Raw genomic sequence first — 24551 nt, 5'->3', positions numbered from 1 at the left:
TCATCCTCATGTTGTTCTAAACCCGTAAGACCTCCGTTCATCTTCAGAACACAAATTAAGGAAAGGAATGGAAAGGACGGTGTGGAATTTGTGGAATTTGTGCTCTGCATTTAACCCATCCAAGTGCACACAAACAACAGTGAGTACTGAACAAACACGCGCACACTAGGGTTGCAAGGGGGTGGAAAATTTCTGGAAACTTTCCAAAAATCCCTGGAATATTCCAAAAAATCCTGGAAAGTTTCCAAAATTTCTGGAATATTTCCGAAATGTACTGCACCTTTTTGACCTTTTTGCAACCCTAGCGCACACACAACGTGAACACACACCCAGAGCAGTGGGCAGCCTGCCTTGCTCCGTGGGAATTGAAGGTGGAGAGAGCGCTGGTTATTCACTCCCCCCACCTACAATCCCTGCCGGACCAGAGACTCGAACCCGTGACCTTCGGGTTACAAGTCCGACTCTCTATCCATTAGGCCACGACTGCCCCCTTCGTAAATGTAAACAGCGTATGCTGTTCTGTGTCAGCTGCACCACGCGGATACGTTTTCTACGTTTATTTACACTTTGATTTGAACGAAAACAACGTATCCTTGTGGTGCGACTGACACAGAACAGCATACGCTGTTTACGTTCAGTGGATACTCTCCAAAATGGGGCTAGGGTGACGCGAAGACGACGAATTATTTAATAAAGTCGTTATTTCTGTTTTCTTTGCGTACAAAAAGTATTCTCTTAGCTTTGTAAAATTACGGTTGAACCCCTGATGTCACATGGATTATTTTACCGATCTCCTTGCTACGTTTCTGGACATTGATCGTGTTAATTACATTGCTGTCTATGGGAGGGTCAGAGAGCTCTCAGAATGCATCAAAAATATCTTAATTTGTGTTCCAAAGATAAACGAAGGTCTTACGGGTTTGGAATGACATGAGGGTGAGTAATTAATGACAGAATTTAAATTTTTGGGTGAACTATCCCTTTAACTGTTTGAGATCATAATTTATGTGAATATGTAAATATGTGCTTACCCCTCAATAACAAAATGGGAAATGGTAGTTCAAAGGTGGCAACTCCAAAACAAACTGCAAATGAACTTTTTGTTCTGATTTAGTTTGAAATGATTTCACACTAGTTCATTCTTCGTTTATGCTTGAAGTATATTGGGGCATTTACACTACAATCTGCCTAGTAACAGAAAGTTTTGGCCTGTGTGTCAAACTTGTGTGCATTTGTGTCCTGCGGTGGGAATCTTGAAATTTGATTTAGATTCGTAGAACCTTGGTCTGATTCCAAAATTATTCTTAATTCAACTCTATTTCAGAAATTATGTGAAAAGATTGCCAATTGTACATCTTCATATGCAGCCCACTGTATACATGTGTGTATTTTTGATAAGATTTTTATAACCCTCTATTGTGTGATCTCCACAGTGCAAAACAGTTAATTCGTGGGGAGCCCAATGTGTCATACATCTGTTCGCGGTATTACCGCGCTCCCGAGCTAATATTTGGAGCCACGGATTACACATCCAACATTGATATCTGGTCAGCTGGCTGTGTATTAGCAGAGCTGCTTCTGGGACAGCCAATATTCCCCGGTGACAGTGGAGTGGACCAGCTAGTGGAGATCATCAAGGTGAGTGGAAGATCTACATTGCTGTATTTTGAAGAGTAAGCATAGACACAAGTCTTAATTCTCACTCTGTCCAACCTCTGCAGGTTTTGGGGACCCCGACAAGAGAACAGATCCGAGAGATGAACCCCAACTACACAGAGTTTAAATTCCCACAGATCAAAGCACACCCTTGGACGAAGGTAAAAGCACCTGTTGCTGTGATAGTTTACGGTTATCTGACAGAAAGAAACATTTTAGGACTTTATAGAAGGGTAAGCTAGTGATGCTCCGAAATAACTTTGGTAACAAAAATTTTCATTTAGCTGAAAACCAAAAATAAAAATAGGGTTTATTAATCAAATGTATTTAATAATGAACACTTCAAATTACAACTGAGTTACATTTAAACATCTATATTGCACATAATGCAGTTTAGTGAAGTTTTGTTCATACATCAACTGAAAAAAACATAGACTAAACAATAATGTTTCATTAAATTGAAGATAGATTTAACTCAATATTGTCGTACCAGCCGTCGTGTCCACAAAGCTGACATGTTTACCTGTGGTTTATCCAAATTGCAAAGTTTGCATGAAATAGATGCTGACAGAGTCAAAACATGCCATTTGATCAGCGCTAGATTAACGCCACTGTTCCGGTCAATGATTTTGGCCCTCTAAAACGGTTTAGGCCGATTCATTTTTAAACTGGTCTTTCATTTTTAAGCTTGTCAGATGCGACATTTCTCTGTGATTCTGTGCGTTTGTTAGGTGTTTAAGCCGAGGACCCCTCCTGAAGCCATCTCATTGTGTTCTCGTCTGTTGGAGTACACACCGGTGACGCGGCTTTCTCCACTGGAGGCCTGTGCACATGCCTTCTTTGATGAGCTGCGTCAGCCGAATGCCCGTCTGCCTAATGGCCGAGAACTTCCCCAACTCTTCAACTTCAGCCCTGTGGGTGAGTTGAACTGAAAGAACTGCCACTTCTATTCAGATTCAGCCACGTCGGATTAATCGGAGGCTCATGCATTCTCTTTCTATATTTTTGTCTTTTTATCTTGCACACATTAGAAAAACTCTTACGGTTTAGTATGTTGAGGCGGTACTTGTATCTAAAGAGCTAATTTTGTCTAATGCCTGTGACAGTATTTTACCCAAAGTGTGTTTTGGTGTGTCTGATCTGAGGTGTTCTTTAAAGAAAATAATATAAAAAGCATTTACAAAACTTAGCACAAGAAATGTGCCTGACACACATTGTTGTTTCAGAAGTGAAAATTCTAATAAGCAGCTAAAAAATAGCAACACAATCAGAATGTGAATAGAGTGGTTGCATGTAGGGATGCACCGATACCACTTTTTCCCAGTTGCCTTTCGGATAGCGCATCAAGAACCGGGTTGACCGGGTACTCGGTACCACCGGTACTTAAAAAAACCTGGTACCGTAACGTTTTCATTTTTTTTGTACCGACTTGGTACCGAAGTACCGGGTCTTTTGACAACACTACTTCGTAGACATCTTTAATCTCTAATAACTCCATTCTGCTGTCTGTTGTCGATGTTTCTTTGTCTGAATATGGCACTTATCACATGCTGTGTGGTATCGGGGCATTTTAACGAGTACGAGTACACGAGCTCCGTATCGGTGCATCCCTAGTTGCATGCAAAAAAAGGATTTAGTTCCAAATTGATGCTGGCACTATTGATGTTCCTTAAAGAAAAAAAAAAGGTTAAACATTGCTTATTTTAGCCTTACAGCTTGGCCTTATATATGCTAAAAAAAATTTGTTACCTTTTTTAATTTAGTATACTATTCATTACTGTAAAGTGAGCGTGTCTTTAACTTAACTACACTTTGTCAAATGAACAACCAGTCAGTAATTAGACTGATTTAAGTCTAATGAACCTAAAAGTAAACACAGCAGACCAATGGTTTTTGGTTCATCAAAAATGACTCTGCTCGGTGAATAAGTGTGTTAGATTGAAGCTTGAGCATAATTTTAACCAGTTCGTAAGTAATTAATTCACGATTTGAACATCATAGCAGCTTGCAATTTTCATTCTTGCACACCAACAGAAACAACCCGATTAGCAAAGCACTAATCTGATTAAACTATATTTCTGATTACTGCATTTAAACTGAAATAAATCTTTCTTGATCAATTCGATTTTGAATTAGAATTACTATATACATTAGTATTCAAACATTTTGGGTCAATATTTTTTTTTTGTAAAGAAATGAACTTTTATTCACAACAACAGATGCTGTTCTTTTGAACTTTCTTTTTATCAAAGAATCCTAAAAAAAAATAAGTTTCCACAAAAATATAAAGCAAAACTGTTTTTAACATTTGATAATAATAAATGTTTCTTGAGCACCAAACCAGCATATTAGAATTAGTGATCGACCGATATAGAATTTTTATAACCGATACGGTGGAAATATAACAACAAAAAAAAAGATCTTACGTGACTCCGAGCATATAGACAACAGAGAGAGAATTAAATTCAGCACTTTTATTTCCAACATGCGTTCATTCATGGCTGCATATTATTTAATTCAGGCAAAGTTGCGTCTTTATCGGGACAGGACTTGACGGATTATTTTACATGACTCCATGAGTTGGTCTCTATTTCTTAGAGCCAAGCTGCATAAACTACATATCAGGCATTTATGTAATGCATCTAATTTGTGCATAAATGGCTGTTATGTTAAATAAAGTTTACTAACTACAGCAAATCAAGTACCTGCACCATGCCGTTGTTGTTGTCTCGTCTCCCCTCAGATGGCGATCCTGCGTGCAATTCTCAAAACTTTATGATTTAATGCATTGCCATTTGAATCTTTCCCCACTGTAATAGATCCTCACGATGAATCTGGAAAAGTGAGCTTAAGCAAAAATGTCAGTGCCATCTATATTGTGTGATTCTGTAATCTGCCAGCTAAAAAAGGTGTAATTTTAAGAGCCAGTGGTTCCCTAGTCCATTTTTTGGTCTGAAGCTCTGCAAATAGTGGGTGTAAAATGGTACATTTTGTTAATCACCTTTTTTTCTTGAGCTTGTCGCAACCTATGCATCGAACTTTGGCTTTTAGGAAACTTAGAAGGTAATAATTCTACTGCTTGTAATTTGAGACGACTTTCACATCCTATGACGCAAGTAAAAAGCTATTTAAGGTTTTGACACGTTTAGATATTGATGGCTAATTCTTTGTCTTTCTCCCCCCTGCAGAGCTGTCTATCCAACCACAGTTGAACTCCATTCTCATTCCTCCCCATGCTCGCTCGCAGACGACACCTGCCTCACACGGTACTGATCGCACACACATACCAAATACCCTTCCTGTCAGTCCGTATGCATTTGTGAATCCACATGTCCTGTGTTATTTTAACTCCATGCGTGTGTGTGTCTTCACAGAGGGCAGCGGTTCAGACGGTCCAGCCCAGTCTAGCTCAGCACCGGGACCCCTGAGCAACAACACCTAATTGTTCCCTTGGCATTTCTGTGACGTTATCACCCCTCTCTCCTCATCCCTTCTTTCTCATTCCTCTCTCCTTCCCAAAAGCAGCTCCAAACAGTCTCTCTCTCTCACACGCTCTCTCTCTCACAAACACACAAGCACGCACACTCGTCACCTCGTGTTATGTGTCGTCATGATGAAAGAAGTGTGTGATGCCCAGATTAATGACGTCAATCATCACAGGATTTAAATTTAGCATGATGATTGTCATGTTTCGGTTTAAAGACTGGGAAGGGCCGCTTAGGGCACATGTGCTCCCTTCTAGTGGCATGAAGAGCACCGCACAGTTTCTGCTCTCTGCCTCTGGTACCTTCCATTTGACTTTTAAACAATATGTCGAGCTCATTTAAATTTAATTTTGCTCTTAAAGTGATACGTTTTAGCTTTCTTTAGGATGGGTTTTATGAAGCGGTGAGCGTGAGATGTCAGTGTCTGTGTGTCAGGATGTGCTCTTTCTCTTTGCAGAGATGAAAATGGGTGTCTTTATGTGCGAATGTCGATTTTAAGAAATCATTGCACACTTTTTGTTTTAATTTCTTTTAAGGAGAGTATTTGGAGAAGTCGAGACAAGGTTTATCTGGGTTTTTTTGTCAGTTTCATTGTAAAACGTTCTCACTTTTGTTCGGTTTTTTTTGTGCATGCGCACACACACACACACACATAGCTGGTAGGTCAGTCCCATCACTAGCTGTGTTAGCTTTTCTGTTGTACATTATGGAGTCTATGCCATGTGTGTGTTTATATACATCGGCATGCCCGTTAAATGTGGATTTAGCTGATGTTCATCTAAAAGACACGTTGATGCATGAGCCCACACACACACACCATGAACACTTAGCAAATGAGACTGGAGCTGTTTGTCTTTCCCTTCTTCCATCCTTCCTATCTTCTCCTCCTCTCATTGCTAATATGTAAATGCCATGTACCTTTTATTTTGTTATTTTTGTTATTGTTATTCTGTTGTCCTTGAAATTAGATTTTTCTTCTAGTGGAGCAGTGCTGGAATGAGCAGAAACCAGCCTTTCTTGGTCTCTTTATCTCTTTCTCTCTCTCTCTCGCCTGCCCGCCCTCCCTCCCTCTTTCCTCTTATCCCTTCATCATACAACTGTATATAACATTTCATCCAGCCTCTCCCTGCGTCCGGGGAGAAAGACAAAACTGAACAAAATTTTGTTTTTACCTGATATCTCGGTCTCTTTCTCTTACTCTCTCTCCTCATCCGCCCGCCCGCCTGCCTGCCCTTCCCCCTCCTCATCAGTGTTAATTTTGATCCTTTTATTTATTGTATTGCTGTCTGATTCTGTTTTTAACAATCTGATGGGGGAGGGGTTTGTGTGTGTGATGTCATTTGGTGTAACGTTCATATCTCAAACTCTGGAATATTGTCTGACGGAATGTTCTGGAAAGGGCAGGTACACACTACCACACACAGGCTGCTCGGCCCATCAGTGAAAAGATGAACGGTTAAAGGGAGAGAGAGGGAGAGATAAACAATGTTTTTGTTTGTTGGTATAAATAATAAACTCATTAATAAAGTTATAAAATGTCTCTGTGGGTTAAATTGTTTATTTACCATGGATTATCCAATTTTTGATACATTTTTGAACAGTAAAAGGCCATAAAAAATGTTCAATATTTAAAATGGCATAAAAAATGGATAAAACAATTTGGAGGTCTTTAATTTAATGGACAGATATTCAAAAGGCTCAAATTAATTAGTATATTTGTTGCCTGAAAACACCTTTTATTAAAAAAATTAATTAAAAACAAAGTAGGTTTGAAAAATTAATACTTTTTTCAGCAAGAATGCAATTTACAATAATAATACTGTATTTTAACCATATTGTTTTAATAATTGGCATTAATACTCCTATTGTTTTCAACTTTGTTGTCTTAAACATGCAGATACCCTGCATTTGTTAAAGGTTAAAAAATGCAATAAAAAATGTTTAGGTGTTTGTTAAAGGGAAGGAACATCGAAATGCTCTAGAGATCAACAGGGTTGGAGAGACCAGTGTTTTTGATCACCAGTGGGGGTCCTCGTGGATTCAGAATCTGAACATCCTTCAAAATTCAGTTGCTTTATTTTCCTCTTAACTCACTGCTTCAGCTGAGGGTCAGAATTTGAAATGCCTTATTGCATTTGTATGATTGTAGGACATTTGCATTGCCTGACATTCAAAGAATAATGGCACCAGATGCTCAATTCTGAGTAGACTTTCAATTCAGCACAACTATGTGTTTAGACTGTTTAGACTGATCACAGTGCACTGAAAAGCCCCTGACCACAAAAGCCAATCAGGAGGTTCTGGATCTCTCTGTTGTCCTCTATTCACTCTCTGATTATGTATTAACATTTGTAAATTAGTACAGATTAGAGGGTGGCGATAAGAAATTAAATCATGAAGAAAAAATGTTAATGTTTGTGTTGATTTGACCTTATAATCATTTTCAGTCTTATCTCACTTACTGCATTCATTTTTCTTCAAGTCAACAAATATAAATGTTAAATTTTTCTTTAAAAAAAACAAACAAACAAAACGGTGTAACCCTACTGTCTTTTGTCCATTGCTTTTCATTAAGTAATTCACATTTTTTACAATATGGTGTGCAGTCATTACAACTGTATGACAAAAAAAAAAATAGGCCTAACATTTGTGGCCACTTCTTTATTCACTCTAGAAATAATATAACCTTACTTTTTCATTAGAGGAGACAGAGACCTCAGCTCAAGTCCTTTGGCATAAGTTTGATTACTCTATAAGCCACTGAGCCGTCATACACTGAATACTGATGGAGTGTTTGTTTCAGACAGGCAGATATCCGGTCACCTTTCTTTCTGACTTGAACTTACAGCAACTTTATAAATTCTGTAGTCTCAGCCACTCATTAACTCGAAATTCTTTTGTCTGAACAAAGAATTGCAAAGCACCCTAGCTTTTAGACTCACAGGTGATGAAAAAAATGATTTATTATAAGATTTTGAACTGGTGTATGTAAGCTAAATGGATTATGTACGCCTAATATATGGCATAGGCCTATTAATGAAACATTGACTTGATTGTCAATTGATATTTGACTAAAGGACTTTAAACCTTTTCCATCTAATACAGGCCTATACATATGTGATTGTCATTAATGAACAAGTTTCATTTCTTTAACGTCATAACAGCAACAGCTTTTCTGTTACAAAGCCTCTGTAAGTGGCTATAAACTTTGAAGCTTATAACTAAAAGGGTTCAATGTGATTATGAAATTATTTTCATTTAATTTTAATCAGATTTTGTTTCATTACTGATTTTTAAATTATTTTAATCTCATGTCAAAAATGTCAAATGAATAAAATAAGTTCAATAGTAAAATTACACGTCTTATTTTTTTGTTTCTAATGACATTCAAAGCAGATCTATATCGTTGAATCTTGTTTATGAACGGTATGATAAAGCAAATAATACTATTGTAATCAATGTTATGATGTCCTAAACCATGCAACTCGGTTTGTATAAAAAAACAAAACAATGGTTGCATACAGTTAGAGACGTCCAAAACATTCGGGAAAAACCGATGTAGGCAACAAAATGTATAGCCTAAGAATTAATTTCTGTTCAATGAATATACTTTATTTTTGTTCAGTGAATATACTTTATTTTTCGATAATTTTCAATATCCAATTAAAATAGTCATAGATTTTGATATTTTCCTCTCTCACTGATGTTGAACCTGCAGAGTCCTAGATGACGTATTTTGGCAAGTACGCTTGACTTCAGGGGAATTCTATTGGCGGACTTGAAAAGTGCTGCGGACCAATGAGGTCGCGTTTTGTTGAGACGTTCCAAATAACATTTCTGACAGTTACGATAGGAGAAGGCCATAATCGGTGAGTTGTTTATTTTATCCTACCGGAGCAATGTTTTTTTGCGACTAATCCAAGGTTATCTACAGTTTCTGTAATTTAACAGTAGCTGTCGTCTCGGAGACTCGACTGGGGGAGACATTCGCCCTTCGCGAACGGGCGGATTCCGCCAAACTACCACCGAAGAAGCGCGTGCTGCCCTTCTTCGGCGCTTCTCTCTCGCTTGCGCTGTGTATTTGAGCGCGACCAAGCACCCATAGTGGCTGCACTTTGAACATATAACTATCAATAAACCAATGATTGTGGCTCTGTAAATATATTTCTCGCATATTTACCATCGTTCAGTAAAAGGAAGTTGGTGTATCCTTAATGCTAGCAGAGCCCGCTAGTTGAGGCTGTTGATTGGCTAACTGGTGTTAGCTTATTAGCCTGTCTGGCGCAGCTTCTGAGTGGCGCTGTGATCATTCTGCTGTCCCTGCAGATCCTCCAACTAACACATTTTTGGTGCAATAGATAAACTCATGTAGCTTATTAACCGATTTTGGTGTTTGCTGCAGACATAGTTATTAGTGGATGATCATTATAACTGAAAATCTAAAGGGTTATCAATATCGGTTGTTTTATGACAGAAACGTTTGTTTGTAAGTGTCATATGACCGATATGCGAAACCGTTCTTAATCATTTTATGTCTGCGTTTTGACAATAATGCCTTGATGGCATTAATGAATAATTTTTGGACGAAACTATAAAAACACAATAAGCATGATAATTAAAAAAAACTAATATTTTTAGTAATGTAGAAAGTTATATAAATAAATAAATAAATATATATATATATATAAGATTAATTACAGCACAATATTAAATATGAAACTTTTTAAAATAATTTTATTTAAAAGCAACTTAATGAATACAGTTGTTTCCTGTTATGCACACAGTAACATATTGCCATTGTTTTGTGATACTCTTCTGGTTTGATGGCATTTATAATGGTATTTTTGACAATCATGACAATGATGAGGAACCGACAAATACTTATGTAAAAATGTGTGAATATTGGTGACAAAATATAATATGCAATATAAATAACAACAGTAAAAATATTTTAGTTTAAATGCACTTCTGTTACAATTTAAGCTGTATATAACACAGTAATTATTATATATAATTAAATAATTCAAACATATTTAAAACTTTATTTACATGTGATCTGTTTAGCGACCTACCCGATGCATTTTTTAATATTGTTGACCTGATATTGAAGAACCAGTAGCTTCTTATAAAGAAAAGTGTGAATATTTAAGACAAATAATCTGTAAGTATTACTAAATAAATAAGCCATGTGAACCATATTATATACTGACATAAAATATTGCCTTCCAGTAAAAGGAGGAATCATTTTATATCCATATTTTGTTGTGTTTGCATACATTTAGGCTATGTTCAGCTTTGCTTCTGTTTAACATTTAAATTGTATGTTTGTGATTGCCAGGATGAACCTGACAGAGTCATATTTAAGCTTGTTTTGTGACATTTCAGCTGTAATTATTTGGTCTTTTGTGCCGTCTTGACAAATAATGCGGAGTGAAACTAATGAGTGTGGCTTTGTTTTGCCACAGTTTGCACGTCATGTAGCACTCAGCCCCCTCATGTTAACACTGATAACATGCTGTAAGGACATTTCACTTGCCATCTGCCATGGAATATCTGTTATTTCACACTCATCCTCCTGTCTTCCTTAAAGCATTTCCATCCATCCTCTTCCTGTCTGTCACTTCATGGAGGTGTAGCATGCAGCCTGAATCAGCCCAAAAAGATCCGCACTCATCAATGCTTCAGTTTCATAGTTCTAAATATTTGTCATTAAAGGCTTTTTTTTTTTTTTTGACATAGTTGTCTTTTCTTTTTAAATTTTTTTTTTGAGCTACACTACTGTAAAGGTTTAGGGTCAGTTAGATTTTTTTTTTTTTTTTTTTAAGTCTCTTATGCTCATCAAGTTAAATTTTTTTTTTGAGCTCCACTACTGTAAAGGTTTAGGGGCAGTTAGATTTTTTTTTTTTTTTTTTTAAGTCTCTTATGCTCATCAAGGCTGCATTTATTTGATCACAAATACAATACAAATAGTAATATTGTGAAATATTATTACATAAAATAACTCTTTTCTATTTGAATATATTTTGAAGAGTTTATTCCTGTGTTGGCAAAGCTGAATTTTCAGTAGTCATTACTCCAGTCTTAAGTGTAACATGATCCTTCAGATATCATTCTAATATTCAAGAAACATTTCTTCTTATTACCATGATATGTATATTTTTAAGGATTTTTGAAGAATAGGAAGCTCAGAAAAAAAGTTCTGAAATAGAAATCTTTTGTAACTTTGTACATTTATTTTTTTTTACTGCCATTTTTGATAAATTTAATTCATGGCTGAATAAAAGGATTAATCGTTAAAAAAAATAAAACTATCTATAAAATAATAAAAACGGCCATAAGCTTTTAGTATAGGTCAAAAAACCCTTAGGCCTAATCCTTGTAAAATAAATAAATTAAATTAAACAAATGAAGACTATGACAAAAAATAAAATAATATAAAAAGGTATGCATCTAACAGTCCCCTTTACCTCTTTTTGTTAAATGAATGTTAAGTGCTAGATATTTTTAAATTTGTCTTTATTTGAAAGGGTCCAGTGGGAGTGCGAGTAGGATTGCTGCAATGTATTTGTAGTTGTACATTCTGTTGCATCAAAAGAGGCCGCTGTTATTGGAGTCAAACCTTTTTACCCTTAATCAAATGTAAACTTGTATTATTGCTTTACTTAAAGATATTCTTGTGTGTTTTAAGCAGCCATGGAGTCCTCTTCAGTGTACATGTGCTTTCCCTGTTATCGGGAGTTTCCCACACTAGAGGAAGTGCTTGCGCATCAGATGACCTGCACTGCGGAGAATCCACAACTCCTGCCCAATGAGACACCAATCGAGGCTGCAGCCGCCGCCGCCGGTCTGCCACAGGTATAGACACATATCTACCAGCATACACAGTTCACCCCTAAACTACTTCAATACTTGATCTTTCTGATAAAACTCACAGGAAGTCATCTTTTTCCTAAGAGTCACGTGAGATGGATCTGTCAAATTCCTTTTCATTAAAAAAAAGCAAATTTTTCTTTGTGGTGTTACTCAACATTATCTCTAAATGGGGAGCATTAACATGCAGCTCCTGAAAGCCCGTGAAAAATGTAATCTATTTTATTCCCTTAATAATACCCCTTGAACTCGTAACTATAATTATCCAAAATAGACTAGAAAATTTGAAGAGCAGCTTCCAGTAATCCTGAATGGTGAGCTGAAATGTAAAAGGATAATTTTGTAAGCGGATGGGTTTTTTACGCAACTCCTAATTTGCCTCTTCACTACAGGGGGGAAATGAGGCACTTGGGATTCTGTCTTTTACGCTCTGATGTTGATGCACTTTTACTCTAGTTGTTATAAAAACAGTCAAGTTTGAATGAATGCTTGACTGTTTTTATAATGATTGGAGTAGCTCTCTTCAAGCTAGTTATTAGTCACAGCTGAAAAAGACATTTTCTTTCTTACTGCTTTTTAAACAAGTAGCAAATCACCACTCAGAAAAAGGTGAATCAAATGAGAAAATGTGCCTTTTCATTTTTGCATGGTCATGGACGAAGCCTCCCACAGAACTATTGAACTATTTCTCCATATAAAGGTATCTAAAGGTTTTAGGTATTTAGAAATGGAAATATAAAAGTTAAGTATTTAGGTAGGTATTTAGAAATGGATATGTCACTGTTCCGTTTTCATTTAATGGGCATTATATGTAGGCGTATATTTCAAATTTTTTCATTCATTTAGTTTTTTAAACAGGCTTTTAAATGCAATGAATAAGTGCAGACTTAAGTATGAATACTAGCAATGCAGAGATTTAATTGCAAGGATCGATGCTCACATATAAATCTGTTTAACTAGAAATGTCATTTCGTTGTGAAACGTAATTTTGAAAATGAATGCGCAAAATACACTTTAAAGTGGGGACAAATGAACTTACAGCTTTCTTTTAAACAGAGGCAGGTGATAGAGTATTGACAGACATGTCACAAGTTTGTTTTAAGTTGGGTTTTGTTTATTTTGCATCAGTTACTTTAAAGGGGTCATGAACTGAGAAACCAAAATTCCCTTGATCCTTTGACAAATAGGTCACTGTATTATAAAAACATCCTCAAAACTTACTTGTTAGTCTAAAAACAGATTATATTGAAGGCAGTCTGCCAAAACGACTGGAATGTACTTGTGGAATGTAAAACTCTATGATGTAATAGTGTGGATAAGCACCGCCTCCTCAGGAGAAGATCAACGCCTGCTTCTACATCGCTGCCTGTTTAGCCCTGCTCACCAATTTGCGCATGTAGTGTTAATTATTACTTCTAAATTATGTTTTTGATGTAAAAATCTTGATAACATCATAAGTGGACCTCAGAGAGCAGTATAAAATAAAAAACCGAGGCAGTTCATGACCCCTTAATACATGTTTTTATATCAATATTTTTCACCTCATTTTCAGTATGCGATGATAACGCTGCTCCATATCAGCTGGTGGACGAGACAAGGCTGCAGCCTGTTATGTCCGTTCACAGTGTCATCGCCTCTTTGACTTTGTTTTTAGATCTCCATCTGCTCTTATCTCATTTGAAACATCCACGCTTAAAATAGATACAACATAAGTGCATCTGTCCATCCGGTTTATGGATGTCCTCAGCCAAACCTCCCTGTCTCTCTGAGTCATCCTCTCTACTCTTAATACCCTCTCATCAAGATGGCTTAAGTGGGTGCTTAAACTATTAAAAAAAAAAAGATAGCATGGCGAACACAAACAGTTTGTGCCATGTCAGATCAATTGGATGTCGCAGCCGGTTGCGTCAGATGACGGTAACACGGACCCCCACGCCGTGCCCTTGGTAACAGTGAATGTTAGCTTGAATTGAGTGTGACATGAGCTAACTCCTTGAGTGGGTTTTTACACTCTGTGAGAGCTATCAGCACAGGGGTGTTTCCTCTCGGTCACTGTGTTGGGAAGAAGTTAAAACTTGTTTGTTCTTTTTCAGTGTATATAAAATATTAAGGGCCTTATACAATACAAAAAAAAAAAAGCAAATACAGTCCACACTGAAAAGCTGGGAATTAAATCTAATTTAAACATAGAAAAAAAAAAAAAAACACAATGAAGTGTTACATAAATATAAAAAATTCAAATCAATAATCAAATAAGCACATTATTGGCATTGATCATGTGAACTGCTTTGTACAGATGGTCAGATGTTTATGCATGTTTTACACTGTGACATTCTAAAATGTATGTTACATTCCAGCACAACTTTACAATTTAAGTAGTTAAAATGAAATATTTAAAATAATGATAAAAAACTGAAATAAATTAGAAAAATGTAGAATAGAGTTTTTACAAATGGCTTCCCTGAAGTATAATTTATGAAAATGGGTCAATGACAAATAAGAATGTGAGTGATAAAGAGAAGTAAAAAATCTTTTAAACATCTAGTTTTAAATTCATGTAGGTAATGTACTCTTTAAATTCATATGACTTTCAAAATTAATTGAAGAAAGGTATAAATGTAATAACATTGAAAATCTTATTTATTATTTTCAAATATGTTTTTAAATATATAATTTCTTTCTTACAAATATGAATTATTAATTCATCAATATTGAATTTTGGAGGAGTTGCATCACATGACATGACATTACAATCAGAACCAAACTTGCCTTGTTACAAAAAAGCCAAATTATCTGATATTTTAAGAGACATATTGACCTTGCAGTGAAGCAGTTAAAATATTTTTCTAAGAAATAATTATATGAAATAATAACTAATAAAAGGATTATGCCAAAAAATTATTTTATTTCTTTTAAAGAGACCTTTTGTTTCCTTAGGATATCAGGACTTACTTTTTGGACTTTATGCTCCCCAAAAAATATGAAATTAATTGTTTGTAAGAGTAACATTGTTATGTAACTTTTGGGGGGGGGAAAAATGAATATATAAAAAAAAGAGCATCATATCATTGACCCAAAGTGCAATTACAAACTTATTTCGCTCTGCAATTGTCATCATTTGTCATCAGATTCCTTGATGTGTATGTTTTCTTTCATCTCACCAGGTGGTGATGCAGGCTGTGCCAGTTAAAAAACAAAACAAAAACTAATATATTTAAAAAAAGAGCGTCATATCATTGACCCAAAGTGTAATTCCAAACTTTTATTTTGCTCTGCACTTGTCATCGTTTGTCATGAGAGTACTTGATGTGAATGTTTTCTTTCATCACACTAGATGGCGATGCAGGATTTGTCAGTTCCCCAGATCCAGACTCAGACAGCTGTTGATCTGTCATCTCTGCTAGAACACAAGAAAACTCTTCAGGCGGATGCTCCACGTGTTCTGTACCAGTGCGCTGACTGTGAGGTTCTCTTTGATGCTCTGTCACTGTGGCAGCAGCACCGCAAAATGGGCTGTTGCCTTGAGACGGGCCCGGGACCTGGAGGAGAGCAGAGTGGCGAAAGTGTTACAACAGCAGCCCAACCGCTTCCTACCCAGCCAGAATATCAGGACGCTGAGCAGGCACAGAATGCACATGAACAGATGGAGGTGAAAGAAGAGGGAAGGCAGGCTCAAATAAAGATGATGAGCACTAGCCAGGTATTTATGGCAGTTGGAGAGGTTTCTGAAAGAGTAGCGGCGCCTAAGGCCGTACAGAGAAACAGTGTCCCCAAAGAACCTCTGGAGACTTCAGTCTCCCAGGAAACGGTGCCTGTGGAGTCCTCAGCTGAAGAAAACAGTCCCGCCACAAGGCGCAGAGGGCAAAAAAAGGCTAAGCCCCCCTCCAGCCTGCTCTGCGTGGAGTGCGGGCAAAGCTTCAGCCTGGTTCCAGAGCTTGTGACTCACCGCAAGACTCAGCACGGCTTGAAGGATGCCATACACCGCTGCACGGTTTGCGGAGAGGGCTTCCTCAACACCACTCTTTTCCTCTATCACCGAAAGCAGCACCGCTCAGAGGTGGAGGACAAGCCCAAGCAGGCTCAACCTGCCATTCCTCAGCTTTCCACAGCCATGCTGGAGGCCCCAGGTGAGGGACTCTTGCTTTTAGCCACAGCCGGAGAAGGCCAGAGCCTAATGGAGGTGACCACTCTGGAACAAACCATAACTGAGACCCCTGTAGCACATGTGGAGGTTGAGCTGGACAATGATGGGATGAGAGGATCCGAGGATCTCCAGACTGAGCAGGAACCTGCCGTGGAAGGCACAGAGATTTTGGTGGAGAAGATCGTGGAGATGGTGGAGGAGAGGAATGAAGCAAACCAAGAAGAAGACATGGAGGTGGTCGTTGATAAGATGCAAGAAGATGTGGAGATGGAAAAGAGCAGCACAGACAAGGAACCCGAGGAAGCTCCCTCTTTGAGCAAAGAAGGGCTGAGTTTCCTCTGCCATCAGTGCGGATCTGTTTTCACCAGTGACCAGGAGTTGGCAGAGCACCGCAGAACCGAGCACGGCTTGGAGGCGGCATTGCACACCTGCACAGAGTGCGGGGCTGAGTTCATGAGCACCACACAGTTCCTGTACCATCGCCAGGAGCATAAGAACACAGCTGCGGGAGATCCACCTACTAGTGAAGTGAAAGGCAGGTTGTACCCTACTGCAGCTCCAGCTGTTGTGAAACATGGAGACAACGTGAACCTCGGACAACCAGGTCAGACTGAGTGCATGCAACACAACACAATTCCAAAGAGACCTAACTAAGTAGGAAATCCATACTTGCTTTGGTTTTTGGGCATTTTACTAACTGACAATGTAACTCTATGATTCTGGTACACAAACAGACCTGAGAAAAAAGATTGCAAAGTAACTCAAGTTGAACAATACATAAAAGAATAGTTCTGCCATTTACTCACCCTCATGTCATTCCAAATCTGTATGACTTTCTTTATTCTGTGGAAAATAAATTAAGATATTTTAAAGAATGTTGATAAGTTAACCAAACAGTTTTAGTTGCTATCGACTTTCATTGTATGCCCTTATGAAAATTAACCATGGTTTTATTGTAGTTAACGTGTAGTAACCATGGTTCTGATTTGATCAGTTTTACTACAAATACCATGGTTAAACTTTGGTTAGTGTAGCAAAACCATGGTTAATTTGTGGATACCATGGTTCAACAATAGTAACCATAGTTTTTTGGTTATATTTGTAGTAAAACCATGGTTAATTTTCATAAGGGTGGTCAAAAAAACACTGAGACATTTCTGAGAAATTTCTTATTTTGTCAGATTTTATGTTCCACAGAAGAAAAAAAGTTATTCAAGTTTATAACTATCCCATAAAGTCAAAATTGTGAAGTTACTGATTAATTATTTTTAAGTACTGAAAGTACCAGATGAATTACTTCTTTATGGATTGTATGAGCTTTGTGTGTGCCTTTTAATCCAAATGTAACCTTAACTCTGTCTTGTGCAAAATCAGAGCTTTTCAAATTGGGATCTGGAGTCCACAAGGGGTCCACTGAATATTTTTTTTAAAAAGTGTGTTTTTGTTTCAAATTTGGTTTCATTCTGCTTTATAAAGACATCAGAGGATCAGATCAGAAAGATCAGAAACCATGATAATAATCATAAATATTTAATTCTATTGTGCAGATAGTATTTTAATAGTAGAAAAAAGTAGTTAAGTAAAGTTTGTTTAAAGTTAAAAAAAAAAGATTCTTTGCAGTATTATCTGACTGATTATTGATTCACAAGAACATATGTACACATGTACATATTACTGACCCCAAACTTTTGAACGGTAGTGTACATGGAAGTGGTAGATGCATTTTATTGATTTGTGAAAACAATACCTGCTAAATGTAACAAGTTTCTGTTATCTGAACAGATTGTGATATGGTTCATTACTTAATCAGCATTTCACAACGTTCATAACATTTAAGCCTGAAATGTATCAAATTAATCCAATATTACATGGACAGTCTCCTTTGTTTAGATTTCCTGTTAACAAAGTGTTTCTGTCAGCAGCAGCAGCAGCAGATGGCGCCATTGAGGCTCCCGCCAAGCTGAGCCGCGACTGGTCACGCACCGCCCTGCCCCACGAGTGCCCACATTGTGGGCAGGGCTTTACGCGGCGCAGCCGTCTGCGTGAGCATGTGTTCCAGCACACAGGTGAGAAACTCTTCAACTGCAAAATTTGCAAAAAGAGCTTCCCGTCTCCGTCCAACCTGCTACGTCACAACCTGACCCACGGAGGATCCCGCATATTCAACTGTCCCCTCTGTGACAAGCGCTTCTTCCAGCCGACGTCACTCAAACGCCACATGCTGATTCATCAGGGGGGTGAAAGCCAGGAACGCAAGATCAGAGGCAGAGGAAAAGGCAGGGGACAATCAAGCGATGGGCGTCTACACATCTGCCCAGAGTGCCCAGCCAGCTTCAAGTTTGAGTCCCAGCTGAAGAGTCACAGGTCTGTGTGTGTTTCATCCAATAATCTAAATTCATCATCACTTTCAGAAACTAAACAAAAAAACAAAACAAAACAAAACAAAAAAATATATATATATACACACACAACCCCAATTCCAGAGAAGTTGGGACATTTTGTAAAATGCAATAAAATCAAGAATCTGTGATTTGTTAATTCTCTTTAACTTTTATTTAATTGACAAAAGTACAAAGAAAAGATTTCCAAAGTTTTCACTGACCAACGTAAATGTATTTTATAAATATGAACAAATTTTGATTTTGATGGCTGCAACGCACTCCAAAAACAGTTGGGACAGAGGCATGTTTAACACTGTGTCACATCAACAGCTGCACCCCCATACCATGACAGACGTTTTGCTTTTGCTTCTGTCGCTAATGAAAGTCTGGATGGTCCCTTTGGTCTTTAGGACTGAGAACTCAAAATCCATTTTTCCCGGAAACAAGTTGAATTGTGGACTCATCCGAGTACAGCACACATTTTCACTGTCATTTTTACTATCTGAGATGAGCTCTGGCCCAGATAATACGGCAGCATTGCTGCATAGAATTTATGTATAGCTTTCTCCTAGAGTAACAGATATTCAAGTTGCATTTCTTGATGCAGCAGCAGACTGTGGTAAATGATAGCGGTTTTCTGAAGTACTCCTGAGCCCGTGTGGCTATATTTAACACCGCAGCATGACGGTTTCTTATGCAATGCCATCTGAGGGCTCAAAGGTCAAGCACATTCAACTGAGTTTCCCTGCCTTGCTCTACATGTGCTGTGGTTTCTCTGGATTCCCTGAGTCTTTTCACAATATTATGTATGGTACTTGGTGAAAGACAAAAATTCTTTGCAATTTTGCATTGCAAAATGTGATTTTTGATTTGTTTGACATTTCTCTCGTGAAATTTGTCACAAAGTGATAATCCATGATCCAGCTTTGCTTGCAAAGACTGAGATGCTCCTTTTATACCCAAACATGATACCTTGACCTATTGCCAATTCACCTGCTTTCTGTGAACTGTTTCAAAACAGTTTAACGTGGATATTCTATAAACTTTTCCAATTTATTTTGCCTCTGTCCCAACTTTTTTGTAGTGTGTTGCAGCCGTCAAAAACTAAATTTGTTCATATTTACAAAATACATTTACGTTAGTCAGTGAAAACTTTGGAAATCTTTTCTTTGTACGTTTGTCAATTAAATAAAAGCTAAAGCGAATGAACAAATCACAGATTCTTTATTTTTCTGTTTTATTTCTGTGTTTTGCTGTAGTGTGTCAGTAGGAAATATCAGTTTACATTTCCAAACATTCGTTTTGCCATTAATTGCAATAATCCAGTCAGATTTTTGTTTGCACAAGGAGTCTGACAACAGCCAGTGCTCCATACTGAGATCTGGTCTCATCATCATCCAGTCTGTCTGGAATGACATGAAGAAACAGAACAAACTGAGACAGACTAAATCCAGAAGAACTGTGGCAACGTCTCCAAGGTGCTTCAAGAAACCTACCTGCAAAGCTACCTGAAAAACTATGTGCAAGTACACCTAGGACAAAAGCTGCTTTAAACACAAAGGATGGTCACACCAAATGTTGATTTAATTTAGTTAATAGAAGTTAATTGATAAAGAAAACCTATTTATGACATTATTTTTGACAGCATCTTTTTACAGCATTTTTACACAAGTGCCTAAACTTTTAACAGTACTGTAGCTTTGCAGGTAGGTTTCTTGAAGTATCTTGGAGACTTTGCCACAGTTCTTCTGGATTTAGTCCGTCTCAGTTTGTTCTGTTTCTTCATGTCATTCCAGACAGACTGGATGATGATGATCAGATCAGATCTCTGTGTGGGAGCACTGGCTGTTGTCAGACTCCTTGTGCAAAAAAAATCTCACTGGATTATTACAATTAATGGTAAAATGAATATTTGGAAATGTAAACTGATATTTCCTACTGATACACTACAGCAAAAGATAGAAATAACTGACTTAAAACCATTTAAGTTCTAATTTACTTACAATAATTTTGGCCACCACTGTATATCTCTTCTTTTGTGTTCCATAGAAGTAAGAAAGTCACATAGGTTCATCCTCCTTTTTTAGCTTGTTCCCAGAGATGATTGATATTCAATCTGACTGTAAATAGAAATGGAAAGGTATAAGTAGCCGGCGACGAGAACTTAATAATAATAATAATAATCTCACGCTGTGCACAAATCCGATTCGGTTTTCAAATCTGATCTTTAGGAGCGACTGTCCGCACTGTCATTTAGCAAGTGATGAAATCTGATCCGTTTGTTCAGACAGTGTAGTCAGTATCCGGTGCATCAACATGGGTTGTTGTAGTAATGATATGAGCGTCAGCATGATGCCACACTTTCTCAAACAACAACTCTAAGTAGCTGTCAGTGTGGGAAGAGAGGACGGAAAACTGCCTCTCCTCCTGTCTATCATGACATCTCGCTGTGGTGCTGAACTACGAGGTGCGTGAGAGAACAGATAAGTGTTGTGTGTATAGTACCAAAAGAGTGAGTGAAAATGATGTATACAGCTGTAAACATAGAAAGCATTACGTGTATTTTTTGTGTGATGGGTTTGAGTCAGATATACCAAAAAATTCGATTTTTGCTGCCTGTCTGAGCAAAGGGCCTCATTTGAGCGAGAACTTGAGATGACACTGGGCTAATCATAGAATGTTTCTGTTGGTTAACAAGCTCTATTTGTGACCTTCCATGTTATGGTCAACGTCCCTACAGGTTTTTCTGTACCGGAAACACTTGCCCTGTCAAACTGTACAACATGAGGAAAATGTCTGATTAGTCTCTAAAAGAAGTGATCAATTAAACAAGTGCCTCTGACATTTCTCATTTGATTTCCCATGCGATGTATTTAGCAATACCTTATTTTGGCATCCAGTCAATGTAAATCTTGAAGAAATAAAAACAGGAGTGCTAAACAGTCACCATTGACGTTAGGCGTCTTGCTGTCATGTGGCTTTGCTTTTCTCAAGATTTAAAAAAAGTATAAGTTTTTTCATCTGGGATGCGTTTAACTGATCAAAGGTGACAGTAAAATTATACTGTCACAAAAATATTTCTATTTCAAATAAATGCTGTTCTTTTTAACTTTCTATGCACCAAAGAATCTTGAAAACATGCGTTACAGCTTCCACATAAATATTAAGCAGCACAACAGTTTTTGCAACATTTATAATAATAAGAAATGTTACTTGAGCACCAAATCAGCATATTAGAATGATTTCTGAAGGATCATGTGATACTGAAGACTGGAGTAATGGCTGCTGAAAATTCAGCTTTGCGTCACAGGAATAAATTACATTTTATATATAAAAATAAGCAAGAAATGTTTATTTTAATTTGTAATAATAAATTTAGATTACTATTTTTACAGAATTTATCAAAAAATGCAGCTTTTGTGAGCATAAGAGACTTCTTTGAGAAACACTTACAAATCTTACTGACCCCAGACTCTTAAATGTGACTCTGGACCACAAAACCAGTCATAGGGTCAATTTTTTTAATTATATTTGAATAAATAAGCTTTCCATTGATTATGGTTTGTTAGGATAGGAGAAAATCGCCTTTAAAGTTGTCCAAATGAAGTTCTTAGCAATGCATATTACTAATCAAAAATTAAGTTTTGATATATTTACGGTAGGAAATTTACAATATCTTCATGGAACATGATCTTTACTTAATATCCTAATGATTTTTAAAAAGAAAAGAAAAATCAATAATTTTGACCCATACAATGTATTGTTGGCTATTGCTACAAATATTTCCCGTGCAACTTATGACTGCTTTTGTGGTCCAGGGTCACAAATGGTGTATAACCTCATGCAGTTTGATGAAAGTAAATAAGACACACACAGAATTGCTTAAATTATATTTTACACGTTTCATAAATTACATATTTACACATTGACTCAACGTCTCGTTCAATAAAATGTATAATTGTACATACATTTTTCCCTTTGTTTTTCCACAAAGGAAATATGTGTAGGAATGAATGTGTAGAGAAGAGTGAATGTTTCCAGTACAGAAAAAAATCAAAACATGATGGATTTTCAGATTGAAATGCTTGGCATAGTTAAACACTTAGGGACAGGGTGAATGCTTCTTCCTGCTAAGTACCTTAATGATGGTAGTGTGAGATATGACTGCTTCCCTTACGTGATTGCAGTTATTTCCTCTGTGTTTGGTGTCATCAGCATATTGACTACAATTGAATGTGGTGTTACTTGCTCTGAAACAAGCTGAATTCTAAAGAAGTTCAATAACCAGATTTGCAGAATGCCTCTTTATAATACATTATGTGAGATTATAATGCTTATCTAATTATTTGAAACTCTATTCACAAGGGCCTTCATTACTGGATTTCTCATAATGCTCGGTGGCACAGGAGTAAAACACAATAATGATGCAATTGTACAGAGTTATTATCTCGGTACCATTGAACTTTCTTGATTTTCCAGAGCAGTGATACAGCTAATAAGATCAGAATGCAGATAAACTGTTCGGTTGTTTACAACTAATAAGCATATGTCAGTAATTTACTGAAATTGCGTTCTTAATTAAAATGTCAATAATAATAATAAAAAAAATAAATCGGATTATGTTTCTTCCTCCAGTCATTTTACTGAGGGCACTGGTTAAAGATGACACATTGCCACAGGACTGGAAAGTAAATATAAGCAGTAATTATTGATGTCAGGAATAATTAGGAAGGACCCTGTTGATTTTAATCCCATGCGAGTGGGCTTTAAGACATTATAGAGTCTGCCACTCTCCCGCACGCCTCAGTTTAATAACGTTTCTTTAGCTCAAAGTTGAAGCTGCATTATTTACCGGTGATGTTAATTATACCTCTATGCGAGTACATGACTGTGTGCCTTATGATATGTGGGTGAATTCAAACGTGAATTTTCTCACAGCGATTGTTGCTGGATTGGCTCCAGGGATTGCATGGTGCAGCCTTTCTTATTCACTTTCTCTCTGTTTTTTGCTGTTCTAGACTCCTACACACCAGCCATCCCTTCCCTTGCAATGTGTGCGGGGAGGCATTTATACGACGCAAAGAGCTGGACCTCCACTCTCTCATCCACCAAGGTCAGTCTGCAGGAAACAATTACACACTCAGCCTTTTGTCCTTATGAGCTCTCATTCACATGCTATTTCTTACATGCATGCATTAGGATTAGGCCTGGCAATTGATTAAAAATGTAATCGAATTAATTAAACAATATGCCCATTAATTTAATTGAGCGCATATCATTTATTGCTTAGAAAAGCCCCCAAATAAAGATATTTCTAAGACATTATATCACTGTCGCAGACAGAAGCATGTATTTTAATTAAATAAAAAAATAGATATAACAGTAAAATTTTATGTATTTGTATGAGTGTATATAATACACATTTGTGTTTTGCAAAGTGTGCTGCTTCAGTATTTGTAGATTATTTTTCCACATGTTTCTATGGTATACTGAAAAACAACGATAAGCATATCATAAGTTTTAAAGGCTTTTATTGGCAAAAAAATAGAATGAGTCAGTATTTACAGTGTTGACCCTTGTTCTTCATAACCTCTGCAATTCGCTCTGGCATGCTGGATATTAGCTTCTGGGCCAAATCCTGACTGATGGCGATCCATTCTTGCCTTAATAGTTCTTGGAGTTGATCACAATTTGTGGGCTTCTGCTTGTCCACTCGCCTTTTGAGGACTGACCACAGGTTCTCTATGGGATTGAGATCCGGGAAGTTGCCTGGCCACGGATCCAAAATTTCAATGTAATGATCTTCGAGCCACTTCTTTATCACTCTTGCTTTGTGACATGGTGCTCCATCACGCTGGAAAATGCACGGATCATCACCAAATTGCTCATGAATCGCTCTTGCAGGACGTTTTGGGCAGAATTATGAGAGAGGCCACTCCCTTGGTTGAAAAGCAACCCCACAAATGGATGGTCTCAGGATGATTCACTGTTGGCACAACACAGCACTCATGGAAG

General features: G+C 37.2%; 2 protein-coding genes across 4 annotated transcripts in view; both read left to right on the top strand.

Annotated features, from left to right (window-relative positions):
- LOC107717430 (glycogen synthase kinase-3 beta-like) overlaps nucleotides 1–6250 on the top strand; it is a 16593-nt gene extending 10343 nt beyond the window's left edge. The window contains exons 6-10 of the mRNA XM_016524170.1: nucleotides 1434–1638; nucleotides 1722–1817; nucleotides 2388–2574; nucleotides 4845–4922; nucleotides 5031–6250. Of these exons, the coding sequence (XP_016379656.1) occupies nucleotides 1434–1638; nucleotides 1722–1817; nucleotides 2388–2574; nucleotides 4845–4922; nucleotides 5031–5098 (634 nt within the window). The 3' untranslated portion in view covers nucleotides 5099–6250. The remainder of the gene's footprint in view (nucleotides 1–1433; nucleotides 1639–1721; nucleotides 1818–2387; nucleotides 2575–4844; nucleotides 4923–5030) is intronic.
- Nucleotides 6251–8925: 2675 nt separating this feature from the next.
- LOC107717428 (zinc finger protein 184-like) overlaps nucleotides 8926–24551 on the top strand; it is a 22393-nt gene continuing 6767 nt past the window's right edge. Inside the window, exons 1-5 of one of the 3 annotated variants that reach the window (XM_016524166.1) lie at nucleotides 8926–9010; nucleotides 11833–11996; nucleotides 15346–16759; nucleotides 18084–18519; nucleotides 23555–23649. In XM_016524166.1, coding sequence (XP_016379652.1) covers nucleotides 11835–11996; nucleotides 15346–16759; nucleotides 18084–18519; nucleotides 23555–23649 — 2107 coding nt within the window. In that variant the 5' untranslated portion in view covers nucleotides 8926–9010; nucleotides 11833–11834. Of the gene's footprint in view, nucleotides 9011–11829; nucleotides 11997–15345; nucleotides 16760–18077; nucleotides 18520–23554; nucleotides 23650–24551 lie in introns of all 3 variants that reach the window. The other 2 variants (XM_016524164.1, XM_016524165.1) reach the window with 2 other exon arrangements.

Source organism: Sinocyclocheilus rhinocerous, unplaced genomic scaffold (assembly GCF_001515625.1).
Source record: "Sinocyclocheilus rhinocerous isolate Xijiao unplaced genomic scaffold, SAMN03320098_v1.1 scaffold1622, whole genome shotgun sequence".
NCBI classification, from domain to species: Eukaryota; Metazoa; Chordata; class Actinopteri; order Cypriniformes; family Cyprinidae; genus Sinocyclocheilus; species Sinocyclocheilus rhinocerous.
Note: the sequence above shows the minus strand (reverse complement) of the source record. Positions and strands in the feature narration are given on the sequence as shown.